Source organism: Patagioenas fasciata, chromosome 2, assembly GCF_037038585.1.
Source record: "Patagioenas fasciata isolate bPatFas1 chromosome 2, bPatFas1.hap1, whole genome shotgun sequence".
Lineage (NCBI taxonomy): Eukaryota > Metazoa > Chordata > Aves > Columbiformes > Columbidae > Patagioenas > Patagioenas fasciata.
Window position 1 is genome coordinate 24,192,152 of NC_092521.1, and position 23,558 is coordinate 24,215,709.

General features: G+C 36.0%; 1 protein-coding gene across 10 annotated transcripts in view; it reads right to left on the reverse strand.

Annotated features, from left to right (window-relative positions):
• The window catches only part of VPS13B (vacuolar protein sorting 13 homolog B), a 449,354-nt gene that overhangs the window by 389,020 nt on the left and 36,776 nt on the right, over positions 1 to 23,558 (reverse strand). For 6 of the 10 annotated variants that reach the window (XR_011737362.1, XM_071803912.1, XM_065830343.2 and 3 more), the window contains exons 4-8: positions 19,370 to 19,493; positions 14,187 to 14,354; positions 12,892 to 13,073; positions 8,576 to 8,750; positions 749 to 1,017 (exon numbers count right to left, since the gene is read on the reverse strand). Coding sequence is in view for 9 of the 10 variants with exons in the window: in XM_071803912.1 (XP_071660013.1) it covers positions 749 to 1,017; positions 8,576 to 8,750; positions 12,892 to 13,073; positions 14,187 to 14,354; positions 19,370 to 19,493 (918 nt within the window). In the remaining variant the exon portion in view is untranslated. The remainder of the gene's footprint in view (positions 1 to 748; positions 1,018 to 8,575; positions 8,751 to 12,891; positions 13,074 to 14,186; positions 14,355 to 19,369; positions 19,494 to 23,558) is intronic. The other 4 variants (XM_065830344.2, XM_065830342.2, XM_065830346.2 and 1 more) reach the window with 2 other exon arrangements.

A 23,558-nucleotide genomic window follows, 5' to 3' on the forward strand; every position in this document is an offset into this window, starting at 1 on the left:
TGATCAGGCACATAAATGTTGTACAAGGACTATGAAAGCACTTCAGTTCATCTGACTGGCTCAATGTCAAAAATCTACCTTGGTTATTCTGCTGCTCACAGAAACAGCATTAATTCCTGTTCTGAAGAGTTCTGGCCTTAATATATGTTTAATTGTAAATCAAAGACCCTCCTGTTAAAGTTATGCACATAGAATTGATTGCATATACTCTGGGACATGCTGAAAGTATTTTGCTAATTCAGAATTTTAATTTTTAATTGTCAGCACATCTCAGTATCTCATTCAGAGTCTCCATATTCCTTTCTGCAAGTTTACAAGAGGAATAGAGAGAAGTGCAGCAACTGTTTTGAGATTTGTTTACAGAAAATACTCAAATATTTCTCTACATACATAGTTTATAGTACATGTATAATTTATCCTTTGCTTCTTTAATTCAATTCCAACCCATGGAAAGTAATTTCAACATTATCAATTTAAAGGCAAACCTGCACATATTATAGTCAGTCAAGCAGTTTCCCTTTAAAATGAAAATGTTTGCACTCAAATTCTAGCTCAAATGGCAAAAACACTTCACATTGCAATTAATACATTATGACATAAGAGGAACTTACAGTATTCACATTTTCTGTTATTCATTAACAGAACACTCCTTGTCTCAAATCAAAAGCAGTATACAAGCACCCAGATAATCTTGATACACTTTCCCAACAAGCCAAATAAATCCTGTACAAAATAGATAAATAATTACCTTAAAAGTCACCGTTGCCTTTGTACAGTAAAACCCAACTGAAATAACAGGATCCTTGAGGGATTGAGATTTCTGCTGACGTAGCATCATTTCATCATCGTTTCCACTAGAATCATTCTCTTCATCATCATAACTCACAATAGCAGGAACAAAAGACCAAGCCCAAGAAACCCATCCTTGTTGCTGGTCATCATCTTGATGCAAATAAGGATCTTGATTGACATACTGTGTAGGATACTGCATTACTGAGCTTGTTTCATCTTCTGCACCTTTTAAAATGAAAGCTAAGTCAAGTTCCACATCAACCATGCCAGAAAATTAATTTATTTTATTTAAAATTATAGTATATTGAATTTATCTAGGACAGTATTCCACATATCATTCACTAATAACTGGTTTATAAAGATAGAAAAGAAGTAGACTTTTAAAATTTCTGAATATAAGTTTCCGAACACTTGACTGATTCATTTACATTTTCCTCCAAAACATATTAAGGGTCTTTGTAATAGTTCTATCATTGTACATTTGCAGCAAGACCAGAATTAGTCATCTATACCCCATGTTTTCAAGACTTCTTCCACTAAAGTCCTTCTGAATTTCAAATTAAACCCTAGTAATTATATATTATGATGATATTTTAAATGCCAAGATCCTATTCTTAGAAGTTTTAGAGCATTTTGTCTTTAGACTTTTAATCTAACTATTTACACATACATTTGTGCAAAAGGGGGAAACTATAAGAAGAAACACTCATGAGAACTCTAGCACATGCTTAGAGGTGAGGATGCCTCCTCCCATGCAGGCAAAGCAAGCTTCCCTCCTGCTCCCTTCACAAAACTGCCTCACACATCAGATTTCAATCCAGTGTAAATCAGGAAACACAGGAGAGGTGCACATCCAGTGCTGGGAACGGCCAAGAGGGGGAACTGTCAGATGCAGAAGGAAAAAGAGTTGATATGGAGCATGACTCCAGTAGCTCAGCTTAGGCTGCTGTTGGCAAGCACAGAAGAGATGGTGGAAGGTCTGCCAAAAGAGAAGAAATCTGGAGGTGTAGGACCTGGGTTGTGCATAACATTTGGTCTACACAGCCATAAAATTCAGCCATCACTTAGCATAACTCTTGCTGCACTATGTGTACACACAGAGACAACAGTAAAAGGTGTCAAATAATAGTTTGGTTTATAATGTTTATTAATATTTTGGAAGCCAGTAAAACAAGACTGAAGAGCAGCTAGACTAAAATGGTGCTCTCTATATAGTGTGAGATAGACACCACTATGTAATCAGTCAAGTTTTGCAAAAAAATGCACATGAGCCTAGGAAGCAACCCACAACATCCTCTAAACACTTCAAAGCAGACATACAATGTAACTTCCTTTACAACAAGTAATGCATGAAGGAGAGTATGTACTTCGGAAAGTTTTAACTAACCAATCCAAGCACTGCATCAACTGCAAACATATAGGATAGTGAAATATAATGATAAAATCCCTATGTATGTGAGTTTGTTAAAAGACAGAATGATCCTACTCAGTGTTCTAAATCCATTCTTGCCAACCACCCACAGCAAAATCCCACTGGAACAATCTTGCTTCACAGTGTAGGGCAGTGATTCCCGTTAAGAAATCCATTTGATATAAATTATAAGATTACAGTGTGACTGCATCTCATTGTTTCCATGTTCAAATTATTTTGATCTTCAGAAATTCACTACCTGTTCTTTTAAAGAGGTTGAGAAACTCACCTCTAAGAGTCTGGAAACTGGTATCTCTCACGATAAGCCTGGATCTAACCTAGCATAAAGTTACTCTCTTCCTATTTGTTTTTTTTCTGCCCATATCAGTTTTCAGTCAGGTAAAGGGTTGATCCAGCCAACCTGTGGCTACATTAACGCAAGCGCTGGCTCTAGGGGAAGAGGGAGGGAATGCGTTGCCATCCCTGCTGGCAATAGCATGAATTTTCATCTGGTTGAATCAACCATGAAACTGCATAAGTGAAACCTGATAAGTACTTCAAGACCCAGATGTAGATGTTATCATATCATTAAATAACGTAGATATTAAAATTCATTTCCTCATCCATATTTTACAAACTACAAGTGAAAGAAGCTACTGCAAGTTCACAGCTAAGATGACATTATTAAATTATGAATACAAAATTTATGGAATAAATGTTAAAAAAAATTTGCAAGAAACAAAGTTATCTGGCTGACAACAACAGTTTTGGTGCTGACCTTGAGAATGCAACAGCCCTTAAACTTGTTCCTGCAGCATGAGCTGTCCTTGAAGAAACTCAAATGCAATAACATACATTCTTCCAGAGCAACAAATATTTTCTGTATGACTTTCCTTTGAACGTATTTATTATATAAGTCATGTAGAAATTACTAACATACAGAGAAAAACCAAGATCAGTGTTCTAAAAGCTCTCCCCAATATGTTTATACTATTGAACAGCTGTGTTGCTACACTGGATTTTATTTGAAAGAATACTTGGGAGGGTATATAGCCAGGAAAGAAGTTCCAATAGCAGAGCTAGATATGAGTGGAGGGGAAAAAAAAGGGGCGGGGGGGAACAAAATGAAGCCAAAAAAAACCAAAAAACAAAACAAACAAAAACCACCACACACAGCAAGACCAACAACAGACTGTGGGGCTTATTGCAAAGGTCATTTACCCCACAAAACACATGAAAACATTTAGAGACAAAATGATATTATGTACCCTGGTACAAACCTTGCACGTATATCTCTTTAACACTCATGAGCAGACAGAACAACAAGTGCAGGGACAAGAAAAAGACAGAGAAACTAATTGGCACACACAACCTTTTATCCTGACATCAGTCAAATTGGAGACCATTTTCTCCAATATTTAGGAATTACTCCCCCCTACCCAAACTCTTTAACACAGTGTACAGCTGCATTTCCTCAGTCAAGTAAGGATCAATAAGTTTCAGTTCTCCCATTCTTATCCTCTTTCTCCAACAACTAATGCTCACATAGAATTTCTTGCTGTCACAAATTATTTGCCCCTGGTTTTCTCAGACAGTTCAGATCTCAGATTCAGCCCAAAGCTGGCAAAATATTATCTCTTGATCTGCTTTTTGTTCCATTAGTATCTCAAAAGAATCCCCATGCTACTGTTCTTACCACCAAGTTTTCAATAAGAAACACTTTAGCCCATTAAATAAATTTCGTTTCATAAGATCTATGCAACTTTTTATTCTGCCAAGTGCTGTAAAAGTGCTAACTGCTCACATTCACAAAGGTCTTTTCATTTTCATTTAGTTTTTTGAGAGTAAATATCATGACAGCGTCAACGTGCTTTACAAATATTAGAAAATTTCACAATAGTCCTTCGGGATAGAAAGGCACTGTTATTATTGCCATTTTACACCTGGGAAACATGCTTCATATGCTGGAATCACATCTGTCATGGATTTCATTTCATCTCATGACAGAAAGAAAAAAAAAGAAAACTTGCATGATACAGAATCTAAAGGCAATCAGAGGAGGCAACACCAGGAACTATTAAAACCACTCTCAGCAGCTCAGTAGCTCATACTGCTCATGAGTCCAGCTTCTCACATCTGTCCCAAGCTGCTTCTCAGCATCTCCAGCATCATCATGCAGCCCCATCTGAGCTGTCTGCATGCCCTGCTCCCCTCACTCAGCCATACAACTTCTTATCTCTAGTCCCCTGTCTGTATTTCTTTGCCCAGCAAGTGCCAGACCTCCTCTACTTGAGTTTTTTCTCTTCTTCAAACCTCTCAGACCATTCTTTACTTAAACAGCTCTGGTGTTTCAGCCTTAGATCAACCTCAGCAACTCCACCCAACTAAACTCCAGCTCTCCCTTGCATCCTGGCTTCTTGTCCTCTTTCACACCTAAATCATTTTCATTTCTAGTTACCTTTTTTTACCACAAACCAAAAGCTTATTATGCAGTCCCAGCCAGCAACAACTACAACCATAGGCTCTCGTCCAAACTTTCTCCTTTTTGAATCTCTCTGCATTGAAATAAGTCCCTTTGCTCCTTTGCGCTCCCAGTACAGCCGGACAGCCCAGAGCAGGCAGCTCTCAGCCCCAGGGCCAAAAGACATTTCTGATTTCTGATCAGTAATTTTACCTGCATGTTTGGAATGCATTCAGTTTAATAGAATTTGAGCAGGTTTTACTCAGGTAACAAACACATGCTCATGACACAGGCTACCCTGCTGCCAGATCTCAAGGTCCTGATAATACATTTGGGTATTTAAGAACTGCTGCTGGGATATTCTTAGACAGGGATAGGTGATTGATTTTAAGTCAACAACAACATAACAAAAATAAGTTCCACCCAAAAGACTAAAAATTAGTGATAACTGAACCCATGAAATACTTTAAACGGAAAGGGTGAGAACTGCTTACTCATAAATACAGGGTTAAACTGCTTAATGAATCTTCACAATCCTTCCAAAGAGTTATAAAAATATAATCTATCAAGAAGGTCTGTACATTATTAAACTGTAAAGAATTTAGGCACAACTCCAGTGGAACTAGCCTAGGATTTCATGAAGCTTTACTCTTGGAAAAAAAATGTGGCTACTAAGAGCTCAGCAGATAATGCATCATTTATTATTGTACTTGATTAAGTATTTTTTTCTGAAAATAGTAGCACATTTGGAATTTCCTCAGAAAAGTTCTAGTTTGTGGCTGGAAATCTGGATAACAAATACAGCATGAAGTGCTAAGAAAGTGGGTTTTTGTCCTCTCAGACAGATACAATATGAAGTCAGAATAAAAAAGTGAACTCAAACTGACGGTACAGGTAACCTGGTTAATGTCAATTTGGCACTCCTGCTTAATCACGTTGTGCGAGAGGAAAAAAATCCTTATATATTTAAATTTTTTATTTACTTGTGTGTACATTCATGTGCACGTGCGTATCTATGCCTACAAATATATTCCACTCTATGCAGGAAACAAGCATGAAAAGTATGAAGGAAAACAGCGGGTAACAGTTTTAGCCTGTATGAGGTAAAACACTCTGCAATGCAAACAGAAATGTGCTTCTAGAACTGTTTCCACAACTCTGGCTTGGCCACCCAACAATGGTCATCTGGTTTGTGTTCTGAAGCAGATAGTTGTGTTATATTGATACGATCATATCATTAATTACAATGACAATGTTGGAGCACAGTGTAGTTGAACAAAAATCTCAATTCTTGTCATTGCAACCTTAGTCTAATTTGTGACCCTTCTGACAACTCTTCTGTACATCAGTGTATAGTTACGTATTTCTTTTTTAGATGGCTATTTTATAAAAAAAACTAGGAAGTCACATTCAAAGTTGTTAAAAAAAAAGCGTAAATGAGATTTTCAGACAGCGATTGCAATCGCTGAGGACATACATTAGAAATAAGGATGACAAGAACAGTGTTACCAAAGATTTTAGTCATATTTGAACGTAAGAATCTCAAATTGCATTCCAGATGTAGCACGGACTGAGTACTTATAGGCAGATGCCAATTGTTTTAACTCAAATCTTGACTTAAACTATATTACTCTTTCAGTACCCATCTCACACTCAAACCAAAAGAAGCCAAAGTGTGCACACCTCTCTTGTCTGACTTCCTTCCTCTTCCATAGTTACAGCTGTTCATCTCTGTCTTCTCATCACCCAGCTCACCTTTCTCTCCAATCCTTCGACATTGTCATCTGAAACTCACTGCCTACTAGATCCACTTGTTCTTATATTGACTCCTGTGATTTCTCTACTCTTTCAATGTCTTTCCAACATTCAAACAGTGCTATTCACCTTAGTAACTCCAGGAATCCAGCTACAAATTTCAAGCAACATTAGCTACAGCATAGTTGTCCATAGCATGAAAATTTGGCCAAATTTAGGCGAACTTTGATGGCAATGAAAGAAAGATACTCAGCACAAATACAACCCTCTGTCTGAAACCAAGGGTGATGCAGCTCTTCATAGAAAATTTCTTCACCCTTTCTTGTGCAAATACAATTAAAACACCCGTTAGATGCAAGGAGTTCTTAAAATGCACACTGAAGACTTTTCTAAAAACTGGATGCTTTTTAAGTCTCAGGAGAAAATCAAATTCAAGTTTTCAGAATATTAATTAAGTACTTCTAATCATATGTCTTGTGTAACAAACTCCACACTTCTTGTAAAGCAAACAGTTTCTAGTGCGGGAAACTACTTAAGCTTTAGAGAAAATACAAGAGAACTATTTACAGACATATTATTTATTTGCTCTCTCCCACACAGCTGGAGCATGACAGAGAATTCTACATCTGGCATGACAGTGAAACAGTTCTGTGCCAACCAACACTGAAGGCTATATTTTGGCAAAAATTTCCACCACTGTCATTTTTCCAATAATGTGTTTATTTCTCCAAAATCAGAGAAAACAGCAGCACAGAATCAAAAAAAATTTATAACCTTATGTATCTCTCTTAAATAGAACAAAATGAATTAATTTAATAGCTTACACAAAGTTCCAAAATGCCATAATGCTATTAAACGTAAGTATAGCTTAAGAGTGCTGTATCACCTCCACATATAATTCCAAGAATTTTCTAGAAGTTATCATGCTCTTGGCTGTGTGGTAAATACTACTTCCTACTCCCTCAGATTCAAATTCATCTTCAGATATATATCCACAACTTAAGTCTTAGGGACATTAAAATTAAAACAGAAATATCTAAATAAGCTCCCTGTTTTCACAAGTAAACTAATATCTGCTCTACAAAAGCATAACACAAAGAAAATTCACAACTTGCAATGACAATCCATTCTCTCTTCTTTATTTAGTGGCCTGATACATTACAAAAAACTTCAGATTCAAGTTTCGACGTTCAAGGTCATTATGTTCCTGATTAAATTACTAAAAAAATGATAGCATGATGCAAGTCGATGTGACTGTCTAACTCTTGAATGTTCTGTGTTTATATTTTACACAGAAGCGAACAAACAAATGTATTTAAGTCCCAATATCTACTTAGAAATGTTATCTCCCTTAGATTTTCATATAAACTAAGCATCTATTTGCCTTTCTTATATTGCTGCAAATTCCTAACAATTCAACTAACACAAAACCTCAAAACTCAAATACATGACATGATACAACTAGGAAAAAAATAATACTGTAGCAAAGGCACTTAAAATTGAGACCAGAACAAAAGGTTCACAGCTGCAAATCCATCACAGTTGTAACCCCAGCAGGCGGGAAGGAATCACACCAAGGGAAACAGAATTCACCCCTCACCAGCGCAACACTCCTCAAAAGATTGCGTCACAGTAAGCGACCAGGGAACATCGTGTAGAATAGGAGAATACATGTTACACAAAAATAAAAAGCAGAAGAGACTAGACTATGTAAAAGGACAGAACTACTGAAAATATACGCCATTTAAAACAAATGCTGATCTACCTACTCAGTAACAAGTTTCAGAGAAGATGGAAAATACATCACTTTGACACTGGCAGCAGCCACACTTGAACTAAATATAAGAGAGAAGTCAAAGCTGCCTAAGGACAGGTGCCTTGTAGTGACAGATAAATCCAAAGTACTCCTCTGTGTCACAGCTCCTAAAACAGTCTTTTTAGACAAAGTTTAACCTCAGTTTACTTAGGATCATCAGAACACACCATGAAAAAGATGTCAGAGCAGTGGATACTCACCCAGCACAATGAACTGCCTCTAACAAACTGCAAACTACAGAGATGTTTTGCAACAACTAGCCTTGGCCATTGATACTTGGAAAAAGCAAAGAAACTAATGTTTTTAACATTTCTTTTCAAAAAGTAAAAATTGCATTTACCTGTGATGTTTCCCAACATATCTTTACTGTGGCGAACCAAATCTTCACTTTCCCCATCTTTGAAGTTGCCTATTTCTCCATAATAAAGAGCAATCCCAAGCTGCATTATACGTATAAACATAGGAAGTTGCTGATCAGAGATCGAAAGTTTCAAACTTTCAACTAATGTGTGAATCTATAACATGAAAGAGAACAAAATCAAATAAAGCTCTCATTAAAGCCAACTTCTAAAACATTCAATTCCATATTCATTTTGTACGTGCATTCTAATTTCTAAAAACAAAAGCTGCAATGTAACATAAGGCAAAGAGTTAAAAACAATGACTTTCAAAAACATACGTTATGGGCTGCAACAAAAGAGGAAAGTGTTGAAAACTGAATGTGTTGAAAAGTTAAATGTCATGTATTTTGAATATGTATACATTTTTCTTTACAATTGTTGCTGAAGAAATTTCTAAAATGTGTCACATGAGTGCATCTGATTAAAATTTTACCCTCATTACAGAGTTTCATTAAAACTTCTGCAAACTAAACAAAACCCAGATATACTGGGTTTAATATACAAGGTCCTTCACTTTGTTTCTTTCTCACTCCCAACTTGTTGCAAGTGGACAAGTAACAGAGGGAGAGTCATTCCAAATGAAATGCAACAAACTAGCTTCTCTGGATATTCCAGCTCAGACATGCAATTAAGCACTTTTCTCTAAATGAAAGCAAGCTTCGCCAAGACCATAATTACTAGGATGAAAATGTATCCTACTTTAAATATTTTAGCTATTTTATTCAATACTTCAGAATATTTTCATGAGTATGTGATCACGCTATAAAGACAAAACCAAACTTGATAAGAAAACTATGTTTCATTAAAATAAGAGCTGCACAAAATAACATTATTGTAATGAAATTACTGCCTGTAACATTAGAAACATTTCTAGCTCCAGGTCCAGTTTCTAAATGTTGTGGGAAAAATAATAGAAATGAAAAGTTACTGTTCATCAGCATTAGTCTTAATGCAATCCAACTTAAGAAACAAAGAATGACTTTGTAAACAGTACTGCACATCCATGTGAAGGTAAAATAGAAAAATAAATATTTGTATAAAAATATGTCCATGTACTCATAAGACTTCACTAATAAATTTATATGAGTAAATCAATAAAGTCAGCCTTAGACATAGAGAATGAGTGACAACATAGTATCAGCCATTTATATAAACCAGAGGAAAGATTTTATGTATCAAAATTCCGCTACTAGTTAAAATTCTCTGAAAGAAAACAGCATCTGAAGTCCTAAGATACCCTGTGGAAATTAAAAATTAATCATTCAAGACCAATTTTTCAGGGTCAGATGATTAAAAGTTGACAACAATAAATCTTTTCTGTGTAGATGAACAATAGGAAGGATTAGGAGTGAATAACTGTCTTCGAGTCGGAAGATGATTTTACCAGATGCCTTTTGCCAGATGTCATACTGGACAACAGGAACACTAGGTAGAAATGTAGGCAATGAACGTAATTATAGAGTTATTGGCTTAATTGAAATTATGCTACACTCTTGGACTTCTTGTATGGCACTAGCCTCCCCTCATAATCCTGTTCTTGCCCCACCAGTGGAACTCATCTGCCCCTCAGTACGTTGACTCATCTCACTAAAAGCAGCAGAAAACTGTTTTTTCTTGTCCTGTGAGCTTTCTGTCAACAGAGCGAGTTGACTGAGACGGCTGACAAGCCAGACAAGTGTCAGTGCTGCTGCAAATAGAGGGAGGCAGGACTGACATCCCCAGCACAAATTATATCTTCTATCTCACAGTTGTTTCATCCCATGATGATTTCAACAAGAAAAGCAACAGAAGGCTTAAAACTCTAATCATTTTATATGTATTTTGCTGCCTACCCCCAGGTATACTATTTGTATTCTAAAACTGAAAATAGGAGCTCGGTGTTACCAATTTAAAAGCATACAAATATGTATCCATGTACTTATGAACTGTCTTCCTTCGAGATGCGTCAACTTAAACCGAACTAATTAAGATTGGTTTGGCCACAACTTTGCAATAGTCATAGTAGTTAAAATAATGCAGGTTATAAAAATATTTTAGTCACTACAAAGAAACCAAAAGAGCATATGCTATTACAAACGTGGAAGCCTTGGAAATGTTCACTCGAGACTGAAAAACAGATGCGCTTCACCAAGTGAACATCACGCAGTATGAAAGGTTTCATTATAAAGACCTTCGCAGCTCTGGCGTGTAAGACTGAGCGCTGCTGGGTTTGGTCTTCAGATGGGAAACGAACCATCCGTGCACAAGCTGCTGACACTCAAGTCATCTACCCTTCAAATACACTGAAACTGCATTATTTCATCTGCAGTGGAGAATTTTAGAACATTTTAAGCATCCTTGAATTAATTTCATTAATCTAGCAGTTATATTTACTGATAGCAGCTCCTTTTTCTTCAATTGTAAAAAGCAGTTATTTTCATTCAATAGTTAAATATTTTAAAGACAATCTTTTTAAACTGCCTCTTGATGATCCACAGCACACAATCTCCACGCACACAACAAATCAAAAAGCTGTCAAATGTAAAATTTGAGGGTCAACAGATTTGTAGATCTAATTGTTGCATAATGGTCTAATAGTGAAACACAAGATTCAAGACCTTAAAAAAATCATTACTTTTTGACAATTATTCTTTGGCTCATAACAATCATTAATTCACTTAAGTATTAATCTGTTATCTTAAATGTTTTAAATTAATTGAGTACATTTCTGAATATCTTCATAAACAGTATTTTATGTTTAAACACTGAAGAAAAAGAAAAAATTAAAGAGGAAAAAATCTATGGGCAACATAAAAAAACAGTATGTATTAAAAAAATATAAAATACATATTTGAACAAACTGAAATGTGCCTTAAAAAAGGGCAGGGGCAATAAATGACCATCAAAGATAAACAGAAAAGTTTAATACAAATTTAATTATACTACTACCACCTCAGTGCATTCTAGTTTGGTTTTTTTAGTCCAGTATCCACTAAAAGTTGTAAGTAATAATATAATGATCGCCATTTTTACAACAACAGTATCATTTTAAAATACATGGAAGACACTGTGAGCATTTCCATTCAAGTGTGCCATCAGAGACTTGTAACTTGGTCACAAAACTTTGCTCTGCAATCCTGGAATCTGGAGCTTCAGCTGGGTTCAGATGACTCTTCCAAAATTTGCAGAACTATTCAGCCAATATGAAAATCAGGTTCTTTAACACTAATATTTACTGTCTATATGCAGTAATCATACTATCACCACAGAAAATAAAGAACATAACTGGAAAACTACAGAGAATTCATAATTTGATTCCTTCTTATCACTGGAGTTCATATAGGTTCCGAAGTTATAGGGTTTGTGGTTAAAAGCCCTAGTATCATTAAGTATATAACTTCTTGTTTATAAAACTCAAAATAGGTAAAAGTTGTTTCCAAAAGTTGTTACCAGTTACTCTGGAAAAAAACAAACAAAAACAAAAACAACAACAACAACAACAACAACAACCACCACCACAAACTATTTTGCAGTAAATACACCTGAAGATTATTTATTAAAACTTGGGAAATGCTTAGTATGAAGTCTGTGTCTTAATTTAAAACAATTCTCAACTAATTAAATGGGCACCACTGGATTCGTTGAGAGAGGGAGGGAGAGAAGACAAACCTTACACGTATGACTACTCAGAGCAGAAAAAAAAAAGGTAGAAGTGAAATGCAGTTTAGTCTCTTCAGCAACTCACGTTTTGCTTCTGCAAAATGTAAACATGTCACCAAGTATCAAATGCCCACGAGTAATACTGCACCCCTACTCACTAGGGACCAAGCTTGGCTTGCTAATCCGTTTCACATAGTTCACTACATAGTGTTCATACACTGAAGTTCCTTGTTATTTATGAGAGTTTGAGCTACATTTGAAAGAACAAGAAGTAAACAAAAAAAACCAACACACTTTCCATCTTATTGCAGGCACCTTAAAGCATTAAATATTTTTTAAGAGATTATCTGTGCACATTTGTTTTCCTTTCAATTATTATGCTCTCTCTTAAAACTTCAGAAAAAAATAGAAAATATTAGAGAGCATTACTTCCTTACTTTCAAGTTATCACTGTACACAGGCTAATTGCATCATATGAACAAAATACAATCAAAAACAGCCTTTAGCTAAAAACAATAGCATTCACTTTTCATTTTATTTTAAATTTCAAAGCATATTTTGAAAAATGTCAAAAACTTCACAAGTGAGTAGCCAAAAACTTATTTTGGATACCTACTTTAATAATAGACGGCATTTTGGAGTTGAGGTTATCGTAAGTAAAATGCAGACGAGTCCTGAAGGAACATTTGTACAGCAGAGGTTCCTGGTAAAACTCAATCTTACCACTGGCGTTTCTCTTATCAAGACATACTGTGCAGTCAGAGAAGTTGATCATCTTTCTCAGTACCAGATCAGTGGCTTTTAAAAGAAGTATATAGGTTAAAAAATATATTGCATAAGAAAAATCACTTATGCATACATGCTCTTTTTTTAGAAGAAAATCCAAGATAGTTGTGTGGTGATTATTTAAATCATCAGCAACATACTTGTGTTGCTCATGCAACTAAAGAGAATAATTTAATATGTCACAGTCTTTCAGCTGAATACTTAAAAAGCAAGGACAAGTTAGTTACACACAATTCAAATTTTCACCCCTTCACTGTACCTTAAGATCTGTTTATAAAATAAGGGAACTGCTTCATGTGAAAGCCTAAGACCAATAAATATTATTCTCATTATTCTCCCAGAAAGAATCTTGCATATTTTTCCCCAAAGTTTTCTTTTCAATCCTCCAAAGCAAACAAGAGCTGTTATAGCGATCTCAACATGAAACATTTTTTAATTTTGTTGGTTTAGTTTGTAATAAATTGAGCCAGAACAAAGAAATGGGTCCGGTGGTCAGGAAACCATTAAATTCCCCATTCTACCAGAGATGTTCTGTGTGATCTTAAAATATTCTTACTGCGCCCAAATTCCACATCTACCAAATGTCAGTAAGAATAGCTAGACTTACAGGTGAATGTTGGTAATTCAAAGACCAAGACAAATATAAAAAATTTGATTGTTTGTCCTGAAAATGCAAAGCAAAATGAAGCACATCTTGCAGCTGGTATGCCACGTTCACTGCAGTGCAGCATGTTTTACCCCCTGTCTAGCCACCCTCTACGGAGAGTTTTAAGGTCCTCACAAATGCAACAGCCTAAAACGTTACTTCTCATTCAGAAAAACAAATTGTCTACACACTTACTGCCAGTCGCAACCACAACATGAAATGCAATCACAAAAGGATGGCAACTATGAGCAGAGAGGACTATAAAACATGTTGTGTAATTATCAGTGATCATACAAATATGCATTAAGAATCAATTATTATTACTGGCTCTTCAAAATGAAGGACAAGGGGAAAACTTAAGAAGTTAGAACATGCAGAAAGGATCTTAGTTTTGAAATAAGAGCCTTTTTTATCGGACTTGCAAATTTCTCTTAGAGTGCCTCCACTCTGAAACCTCAAAGGACACAGTATCTACTCACCAGAGATGTCCATGAATGCTCGATCCCAAAACTCATCCACTGTATAGCATTCTGCAGAAGTGATATTGACTGAGAGAACAATATCATCCTCCACATATTTTAATATGAGATTGTTTATCACAATGTTGACATTGTTTACAACACGCCTAATCAAACTCTGAACATAACCTGTAAAATAGAACAAATTCTTAGCAGTTATAAGAAAGACATTATGTCAAATCGATGTATTACTAAAGTCATTATTTCCAACTTGCTGATTTTTTAAAAATCAAAATTAAAACAAACCAAGTGTCATTGTCCTTTATTTATCCAAAAATCACAGGACATAAAATTCTTTAACATTCAGTGCAGGTAACTCAGTCAGCATTCTGGAACTGCAGGAAACCATGTACCAAAAAAAAGTAAATACTAGGAATATAATAGAGCATAAGAGATTGATTTTTGATGGCAAGAATCAACTTTCAAACTAATTATGGAAGATTATGAAAATTATGTAGGAAAAAAAGAGAAAGAATCAATGATAGTGACTTTTTCTACTCGAAAGATAATTAGAAATAGGCTTGGAAAAGTGAACACTGGTTGCTACATTACTTCTCAAGTATGCATATACTACACCTATTTGCTCTCTCACCTAGTTTTTAAAAAAATTAACTAAACATTCATATGTCTAGTACTTTTTTTCATTCTAAAAGCTAATGTATCCACAACATGCTCAGCAAGACCCCTGTGAGGTATAACAAAATCAATTTCTGTCAGCAACCCAAATAGTGAGCACCTGCACTGAAGCCTGTTGGGAAGAAATGCATTTAAATTTTTTCAGACATACTGTGATTGGAAAAACGATCTCATCTGTGAATTCCCAGTATGCAGTAAACACTAAAATTTTACCAATATGGTCAAGAAATTAAATACTACCCATATTTGTGTCTTATCTATACTGAATGTAACTACCAAGATAACTCATTTGTACTGGGGAAAAAAAAAAAAAAAGCTGCCTTAAAATGTCTACGTTTTACAATTTAATACATTACTCACATTCTATCTAAACAGATATTTAGTACATGCTCTCAAGGTCTAGTTTGGTAACTACACTGAAGAAAAGATAGTTAACAATACAGGTTTAAATCCACAGGCTTCAAGAGTAGTTTTCTGAAACTTGCATTAAATAAGACTCAGTTATATCTACAATTTTAATTCAAATAGCTTCAAATGAACATCAAAACATTGTGAGATGAGTAGGAGCAGACTCATATTCCTCCTTCCATTCTACTCTGCTTTTCCTAGCTACTCATTGTTTTCACACTCAAATATTACTTTCTCCCTTAAAGTACATGGAAAGTTTTACCATTACATAAGTGATTTTCTCAAGTTCCACAACTGCAAATTTACACAATTGACATGTTTGTTTTGGTTTTCAGCATTCAAATCCTCTGACCATGTCCTTGAATGCAAAACATGCTTTTGGCTACCATTAACAGAATATTTTGATTCTGATCCGGTACATTTCTATCTTTTTAGAAGTATTTACAGATGAAAATTTTATTATAAAACATGTGACATTTCTTACTATAACGTAGCTAGCTCCATTTTATACTATTCTTGAGCATACGTCACCCTTTGAGCAAAACCAGTTTCAGCAGGACAGAAAAGGCATTTAAACATCTCCTGCCATCTTATTAGGATTGTCATTGTATTAAAACAAAATCTGTAAATTGTTTTAGACCATTGTCTACATAAATAGGAAATCCAGAAGTGCAGTCAAAAAATCAAAATTTTGACAGCTTAGTACTCTCAGTTTTCTAACATAATCTGAATTTACCTTTTTAGCATATCAATCTAAAAAAAAAACTACTGTAAAGTACATGGAATAACTTGGTTTTGAGAATTTTATCACTGACTTCTTCGAATGGCAAAATATACTATGTAGTAGGAACTCGGAGAAGCATACGTATTATTTTAATAAAGGGGCATAAGCAACCCATATTCGTAACACAGGTGGTATAAACTGACCTGTGGGTAAATAGAAGCTGGCACAAAGCATTTAGTTTTTTAAGTTCAACATAGAAATATTTTGCAGACTATATAACTAGCAACTATAAAATCAAAACTAGTAATTTAATTATAATTCTAAAGCAAGCTATTACTTTCATTGAGGAAAGTAAAGCTGTCCCTCCACAAGTCCAAAGCTTTTTCAATATTTTGCTTTTAAGGGCCATTCAAAGTCAATCTAATTTACATTTTTCTGGTGTGAACGACAAAAACATCACAAATCCAGCATCACAGCAGCAAAAAAAACAAGTTCTACTGATAGTTTCCAGCCGTATTCAGGAACAGAGCAATAACACTTATCTGTGTGACTTTTTTTTGCCTGAATGCATAAAAAGAAGGAGCAGAATTACTTCTTTGAAATGAATCAGGGGTCACAGATCTGATAAAAACTTTCACACTTCTGCAAAGACATTTCCAATCTAGCGGTACAATATGTTGTTAAAAGCACCATGCAGGTATCAGCTTCCTAAGTAAGGTTACCCTCAAATACACTAGAATCAGATTCTCATGACTGAGGATCAGTCTCTAAATAAAATGAATATAAATTGTAGCTCTTACAATTAAAAAAAGTAAAAACAGCATCAGCAAGTTCAGGTACAATACAGTTAAAAAAGGTTTTGTTTAATACAAGTGTGAGAAAACCAGTAGAGGTTGCTTCTTATTCCTGTAATTTTGAAATATAACACTATGACCATCTTTGCCACTAAAATTCAGGTATTCTATGATTAAGTGACTAAAACCACTCAAATCTGTAAGGGCAAATTCTCTCCTGAGATACAACACAAAATCCACACGTATGCTCCTCCCAAATTCCCCAGAACCCAGCAGGCTGCACTGTGCAGTATGAGCTATGAATGCATTTTAGATCCAACCCTCCAAAATATTGCAGCACTGTCAACAAGACTGGTCTACTGATTCAACAGAATTCGTATCAGACTGGTGACACCTAAACATTTTAAGTTTAGCAGTGCTCTATTGTAACCAAAGCTAGATTTTTAGCTCTGCCTTGCTCCATCTCTGAGAACACAGAACAAATAAGTCTTTCAACAAATTACAACCATAGTATGATACTTAAAACCTCCAAAGACTAAAATCTACATAGATGACTCAGCATCTTACTGAAATCCAGGATATGCAGATTAAAGCTTAGCAAAGCCACGTACTATACCACAGAAAACAAAATCTTCTTAAGAAGGAGCCTCTGCTCCTCATGGAAGCTGTTTACCACACTGGATCTCTATGTTATTTACATTAAAAAAACCACCAACAACAAACAAACAAAAAAAACCACAAAAACAAACAAACAAAAAAAAAAAAAACACAACAACCACCCACAACTGTATTTAGGTAACTTTGCCACATGGAGAGTAACTTACAGTCCTTTCAATAAACATCTCACTAATGCTCCCTGAATCATTAGACTTCACCACCAACATACTCTATGCAGTTGAAGAAAGAACACAATGACAATGAAGGAGCTGGGAGGTGATGGTGCCCTACATTTTCACAGCAGCACAAAGTACATCTACAGAATCCAGCAAATACTAACATAAAGCACCAGATCTGATAATTTCCTACAGTACTGCAAATACAATATGTGCAATTTGTGTGAGTACTGAAATCATTAAGAGTCACAATATATTCATAAAAGACAACACACAAATCAATTTTCAGTGAGCATGTTTCATCTGGATCTCTGGAAACACATCTCTTGGAATGTTCTAACTTCAGATGTCAACATCCGATGAATCAACAGAAGGCAAATCGCATCACAGGCTACCTCAAAAGCAATGTGGCCAGCAGGCTGAGGGAGGTGATTCTGTCCCTGTGCTCTGGTAAGACCCCATCTGGAGTTCTGCATCCAGTTCTGGAACCCTCAGTACAGGAAAGACACGGACCTGTTGGAGAGGGTCCAGAGGAGGCCACAAAAATGATCAGAGGACTGGAACAGCTCTGCTGTGAGGACAGGATGAGAGAGTTGGGGTTGTACAACCTGGAGAAGAGAAGGCTCCAGGAAGACCTTATTGCAACCTTTCAGTACTTAAAAAGGGCCTATCAAAAAGATGGGGACAGACTTTTTAGTAGGGCCTGTTGTGATGAGGGGTAATGGTTTTAAACTACAGGCGGGGAGATTCAGACTAGACATGAGGAAGATATCTTTTACCATGAGGGTGGTGAAACACTGGCCCAGGTTGCCCAGAGAGGTGGTAGATGGCCCATCCCTGGTGACATCCAGCGCCAGGTTGGACAGGGCTCTGAGCAACCTGATCTAGTTGCAGATGTCCCTGATGTTCCCACGTCAAACCCAAAGGCCCAGAAGCACCAGAGCTGAAGCGCTGTCCATGGTGGGACACAGGGACGCCCAGGGTCCTGCAATTCCAAGCCAGCAGACAGTCTGGCCTCAGAGCTTTAACAGAGCCTAACACAAAACTGCCATGTCACTAACCCGTCTAAAAATCAGATGTCTTCAAAATGCAACTTGCAATTCATTCCAGTACGCTCCAATTTCATTTTTGTGCACAAAACAAAACCTCATACTCCAAATTTCTGTGCAAACTCATAGGCAATAGTAATCAGATATATACTTAGGCATTTTTATATCATATAAAAATCTCCAGGTTCAACTGAGCCAGTTGGGAAGTGGGGGAAGGGTTGGGGGCAAAAGTGGTGAACATCTCTACCAGGACTCAAATAAGAAACAGAATCATTACTTTCCTAAAGGGAAAAGTTTACCTTTAAAACTACTATAGGAATCTGAAAACATACAAGAAAATAACTTAATGTGAATCACTGAGCAGTTAATGAGCAGCAGAAAACAGAGTGATCCGAAATAGAAGAACCAGAACAGAAGAGGACAAAAATCTAGCACACCACCCCCACCATGTGTTTCTCACACTAATCTGTCTTGTACTGTGAGGTCTGAAAATTTAAGGATTTTTAAAAATTGAAGGAATAAATAGAAGCATTAACTACATTTTGTTGTAATTTTTTAATATTCAAGTATTTCACTCATTTTATGGGATTTGTAGGTAACCAGATATATAATAGCCTAACCTAGACATTGTGGCCACCTGAATGAAACTTAATTATTTTTATCATGCAAATACAATCCAGCTTCTGAAATTATGGATTACCTGGAGGTAAATCAGGGTCAGGAGAAGTAGATTGCTGAACCCGCCGTGGTTTTACTGCCGATTTTACGCTTTCTGTGGTACTGCGGTTTGTTGAACTGGAACCGCAACTTTCATGGTCTTCCTGCTAGAGGAAAAGAAAGCAATTGAGTTGACCAAATAAAAAGAAAATAAATGTGGGGTAAAGATTCAGTGAATTAAACTTCTGCTGCTGCTGTGATTAATAATTTCATTTTTATTTAAAAAAAAAAAACCACCTCAGGCATTTAATTATTAATTACAACTGAACACATTATCTAGCTGCATTTCTGCTGAAACATTCCTTCAGAAACAGCACCCTGAAGACTAATGAAGTAAATATAAAAAACTACTGAATTTTATGAGCTTACATACCTACTCATGAGACCTTCTCAGATGATTCCAAGAAGTCAGAGTCATGTCCTTCCTAATACAGCTAATTGAAGCTGATACACAAAGCAAAATATTTTTGCAGACTTCTAAAATAGTAAAACATGGCCCCAGAAGAGATGAATGTGAAGGGAGCATGCTCATCTTCACATTCTATTTAACTTGTTCACCTCAAGGAATTCAGAAGCAGGAAACACGTTCATAAGTAGAGAATACGATATAAGACTTAGAAGACTAATTGTGCAGATACAAGAAAATCTTAACTGAATTTAGTGTCTTAAATACCCTACTAGTATTCCCATTACATTCCAGAATGACAGTTTAACGGCAAGACTCATGTGCAAGAAAACCAAGAGAAGTAATGCAAATATTCTTGCAGGCATGTTAGAAGAGCAGGTTAGAGAAGAAGCAAATGTTTACAACTTTTGACCCAAGCCAGTTATCTCTTTGATAGATGTAGTCTTCAGCAAATGAGAGAAATGCTCTCTGGGTCATGGCACTACGAGGATCACATAACATGTTCACAGAAAGAAGGGTCTGGGGAACAAATGTCAAGTGCTGCAGTATGAAACCATAACTTTTTTAAGTCCTCTAACCACCAAAAGGAAACGGCTTAAACTGTGTTGCGGTTTTGCACAGGACAGACCACGTGTTCACCTGCATGCTGCCTGACACTTTTAATAATCTCAAAGAAATCATGAAAAAGAATCTTCACATTACTTCTTTATGTTTTGTGGGGTTCTTTGCATGAAAAATTTAAAGTTACATGTAATTATACATTTTAAATAGAAGTCTACAAATTCAAAAACAATTGGAGCGTTCCTTTCCTTCCACTCCATGTTCCAAAAAACAGAACACAGAGTGAAATTGTCTGATTAAGTGGAAATATCATTTCACTATGAAATAAAAAAATTAAAAAAAAAAAAAAAAGATGAGCAATATAATGTTAGCCTAGGGAAAAAAAGGGGAAAAAAAACACAAGGCTGGACTTATTTGGAAAAATTGCAGAAGACAGATCCTTTCACACAGTAGAAGGGTAGAAGACAGCTTCTAAAAGGATGAATTATCATAAAAGATTTGAGATCTTCCAGTCAGTAATACACTATTGAAACAAACTGTTTGCTGCCTTTTAATTTATGGTTATTTGGCCATTTCAGTCATGCAGGACTTTCCCATTCCAGTGCATGAAAAAATGAAATGAGTGTTTAGCATCAACTCTGTCCAGAGGGCATTTGTTTCATTTCTTATCCCTGACAACCTTCTGATGCTTTTCATCAAAGAATGTGAGTCTCCTGAAGACTCTCTCAGAACTTCTAACTACAGTGTAATTTCTTTAAACCTGGGGTGACAGAAGCCTCTTCATCAACATGTGCATTCTGTAATCAGAAAATCTCACTTCTTCATGTCTCTAGCTTACTGAGAAAAATTAGATCAAAAGCTTTTAAACTGAAATGTTTGAAATAACTTTTAATCATAACCTCTTTCTTGGAAACTAGTTCATATGCAACATGAAAATATTTTTTCAGATGAGTCATCATACTGCTATTTATGTTTTGAACTTGCAAAAAAAACCCAACATGTCAGAGTCACCAAACAGCTCAATTAGCACATTTCCTTCTTTCCTGAGCTCACTTGTGGATTGTACAGAACACTGCGGTGAAGCTATTTAATGATTTGATCTGATAGGATCACATTACCCTTGCCTTTTAATATTTATGTTGGCTATGAGAAAAAGAAAGGGGGCCCCAGAGGGATGGGGAAGGCATTCTATTTTTGAAGTGTTAACCGTATCAAGCCTGGCTACATTGAAGTCTAACTTTACTATCTGCATACTGAAATGACCGTGTCTGATGAATCCTCTCATAACTTCATGCAAAATCTATGCAGTGTTTTAATCACATAGAGTATTACTAACACTTAAAGAGGAAATAAGAATGGTTTAAGCTTTTACCACTTTGAAACAGTTAGGAACACACACCAGCACACCGGGTTTTGGAGAGTTTACACTGTTCAAAAGGGGCAAAAACCCCTTAAGATTGTGTTATTTTTGAAAGTAAGTCTCAAATCTTAACCTATAAATAAATGCAATACAATAAGCTTTTAATATTTCCCTCAGCTACAATCCTGTTGTGATGGCAAACGGTTGCAACCATTTAGAGCAAGCTGGACCTAAAAGTCATCAAAAAAGTGGACATGTTCCAAGATGGTGCCAGACTGCAACACACAAAAATTTATCTCAGACTTAATCCACATGAAGTAACAGAATATACCTATGTTTAAGAAGAATCCAACCTGACCAAATATTTGAAAAAGTTATGTTAACCTGGGATAACATACATTCATTTCCTTATATTACACAATTAGCAAAAAGGTTTAAGAGCTGGATAGGGGTTTCTTTTTGAGCACGAACACACACCATTTTTCACAATAGCTACTTCATAAAGCCAAAGCTGTATTCTTTCATTGCCGGAAGATAACAGTGCTCATGACCTTATAGGAACTACATTCCTATGTAGACGTATATCCAAAAGCTTTCTGTATCTGCACACTTCTGCTCAATGTTAACTTTAAGAGCACACTATTAATTTCTCAAACATGTGGCTGTCTCATAAGCCCAGAAGTAAAACATGTTCATTAAAGAGATGGGAAAAAGTTCCAAGCAAACTGCCAAAACTAGCATAATTATGAAACTATTTAACACTGGAACCAACTAGAGTCACACACTCTGTCTAGATCACAGTGATGTCACCAGAAACACCCGGCCAAAAGGCACTAAAACTACCACGCTCCCATAAATCCACTTCACACCAGATGACAAACATTTTACAGTCAAAATTATACTGGGGGTGGGAAGGGAGTTACATTTTCAAATAACCGTAGCTTATAGTATGAGATTGGGTAAATGCCTGTTCATTTGAGCATGAACAAGAGTGATCCCAAACAATAGTAACAGCAGCAGAAAACTAAAAATACTCATGATGTATCTAGAGACATAGTTTTTAAAGAAAACTACTCATTTACAAAAATATCTTTTCTCACAGGCTTGCATCATAAATAAAGCCTAGAAAACTTAAAATTTTAACACTAGGCCCTACTTATAAGTGGTGTTATACAAATATACCTTGGATCAGGACAAAAAGAAATTTGCAGAACCAGGCTCCTTTTTCCTTTTTTTTTGCAAATGTGTCAGACCAGGTACTCAGCTGAAATGTTTTTACAGAGCACTATGGTTACTTCTAAAACTATGCAAGTCATAATGCTAAAGACACCTAGGCTAGCAAATTCATATGCAAGTTCCTCAGTCAATTTTCTACTGTAATATAAAACAGTTATGGCAAGGTTTAAAGTGAATTACAATTGACAACACCTGAACACATAACAGATGAGCTTTATTACAAGCTTTCCTCATAAGTAGAGGTTAATACCATCATTCATTATCCTGTTTTCCAAATTTAAAATACATAATTATTCTTCCCCTTTCTTTGCCCCTTGTAAGACATTGGGTGGAACACCGCACCCCATCTAGGGCTCTCCTGTGCAAGAAGGGCATGGACATGCCAGGACCAAGTCCAATAGAGGGCCACCATGGTGGTTAGGGGGCTGAAGCACATAAGCTCTTCCTCAGGGGAGACTGAGACAACTGGGGCTGCTCAGCATGGAGAAGGGAGATCCTGCTGCTGCCTACAGCTCTCTACTGGGAGGGCACAGACAAGGGGAAGCCACACTCTGTTGCCACTCAACCTCTCACATTAAACCTTTGACAAATCTGAAACACAGACAATTC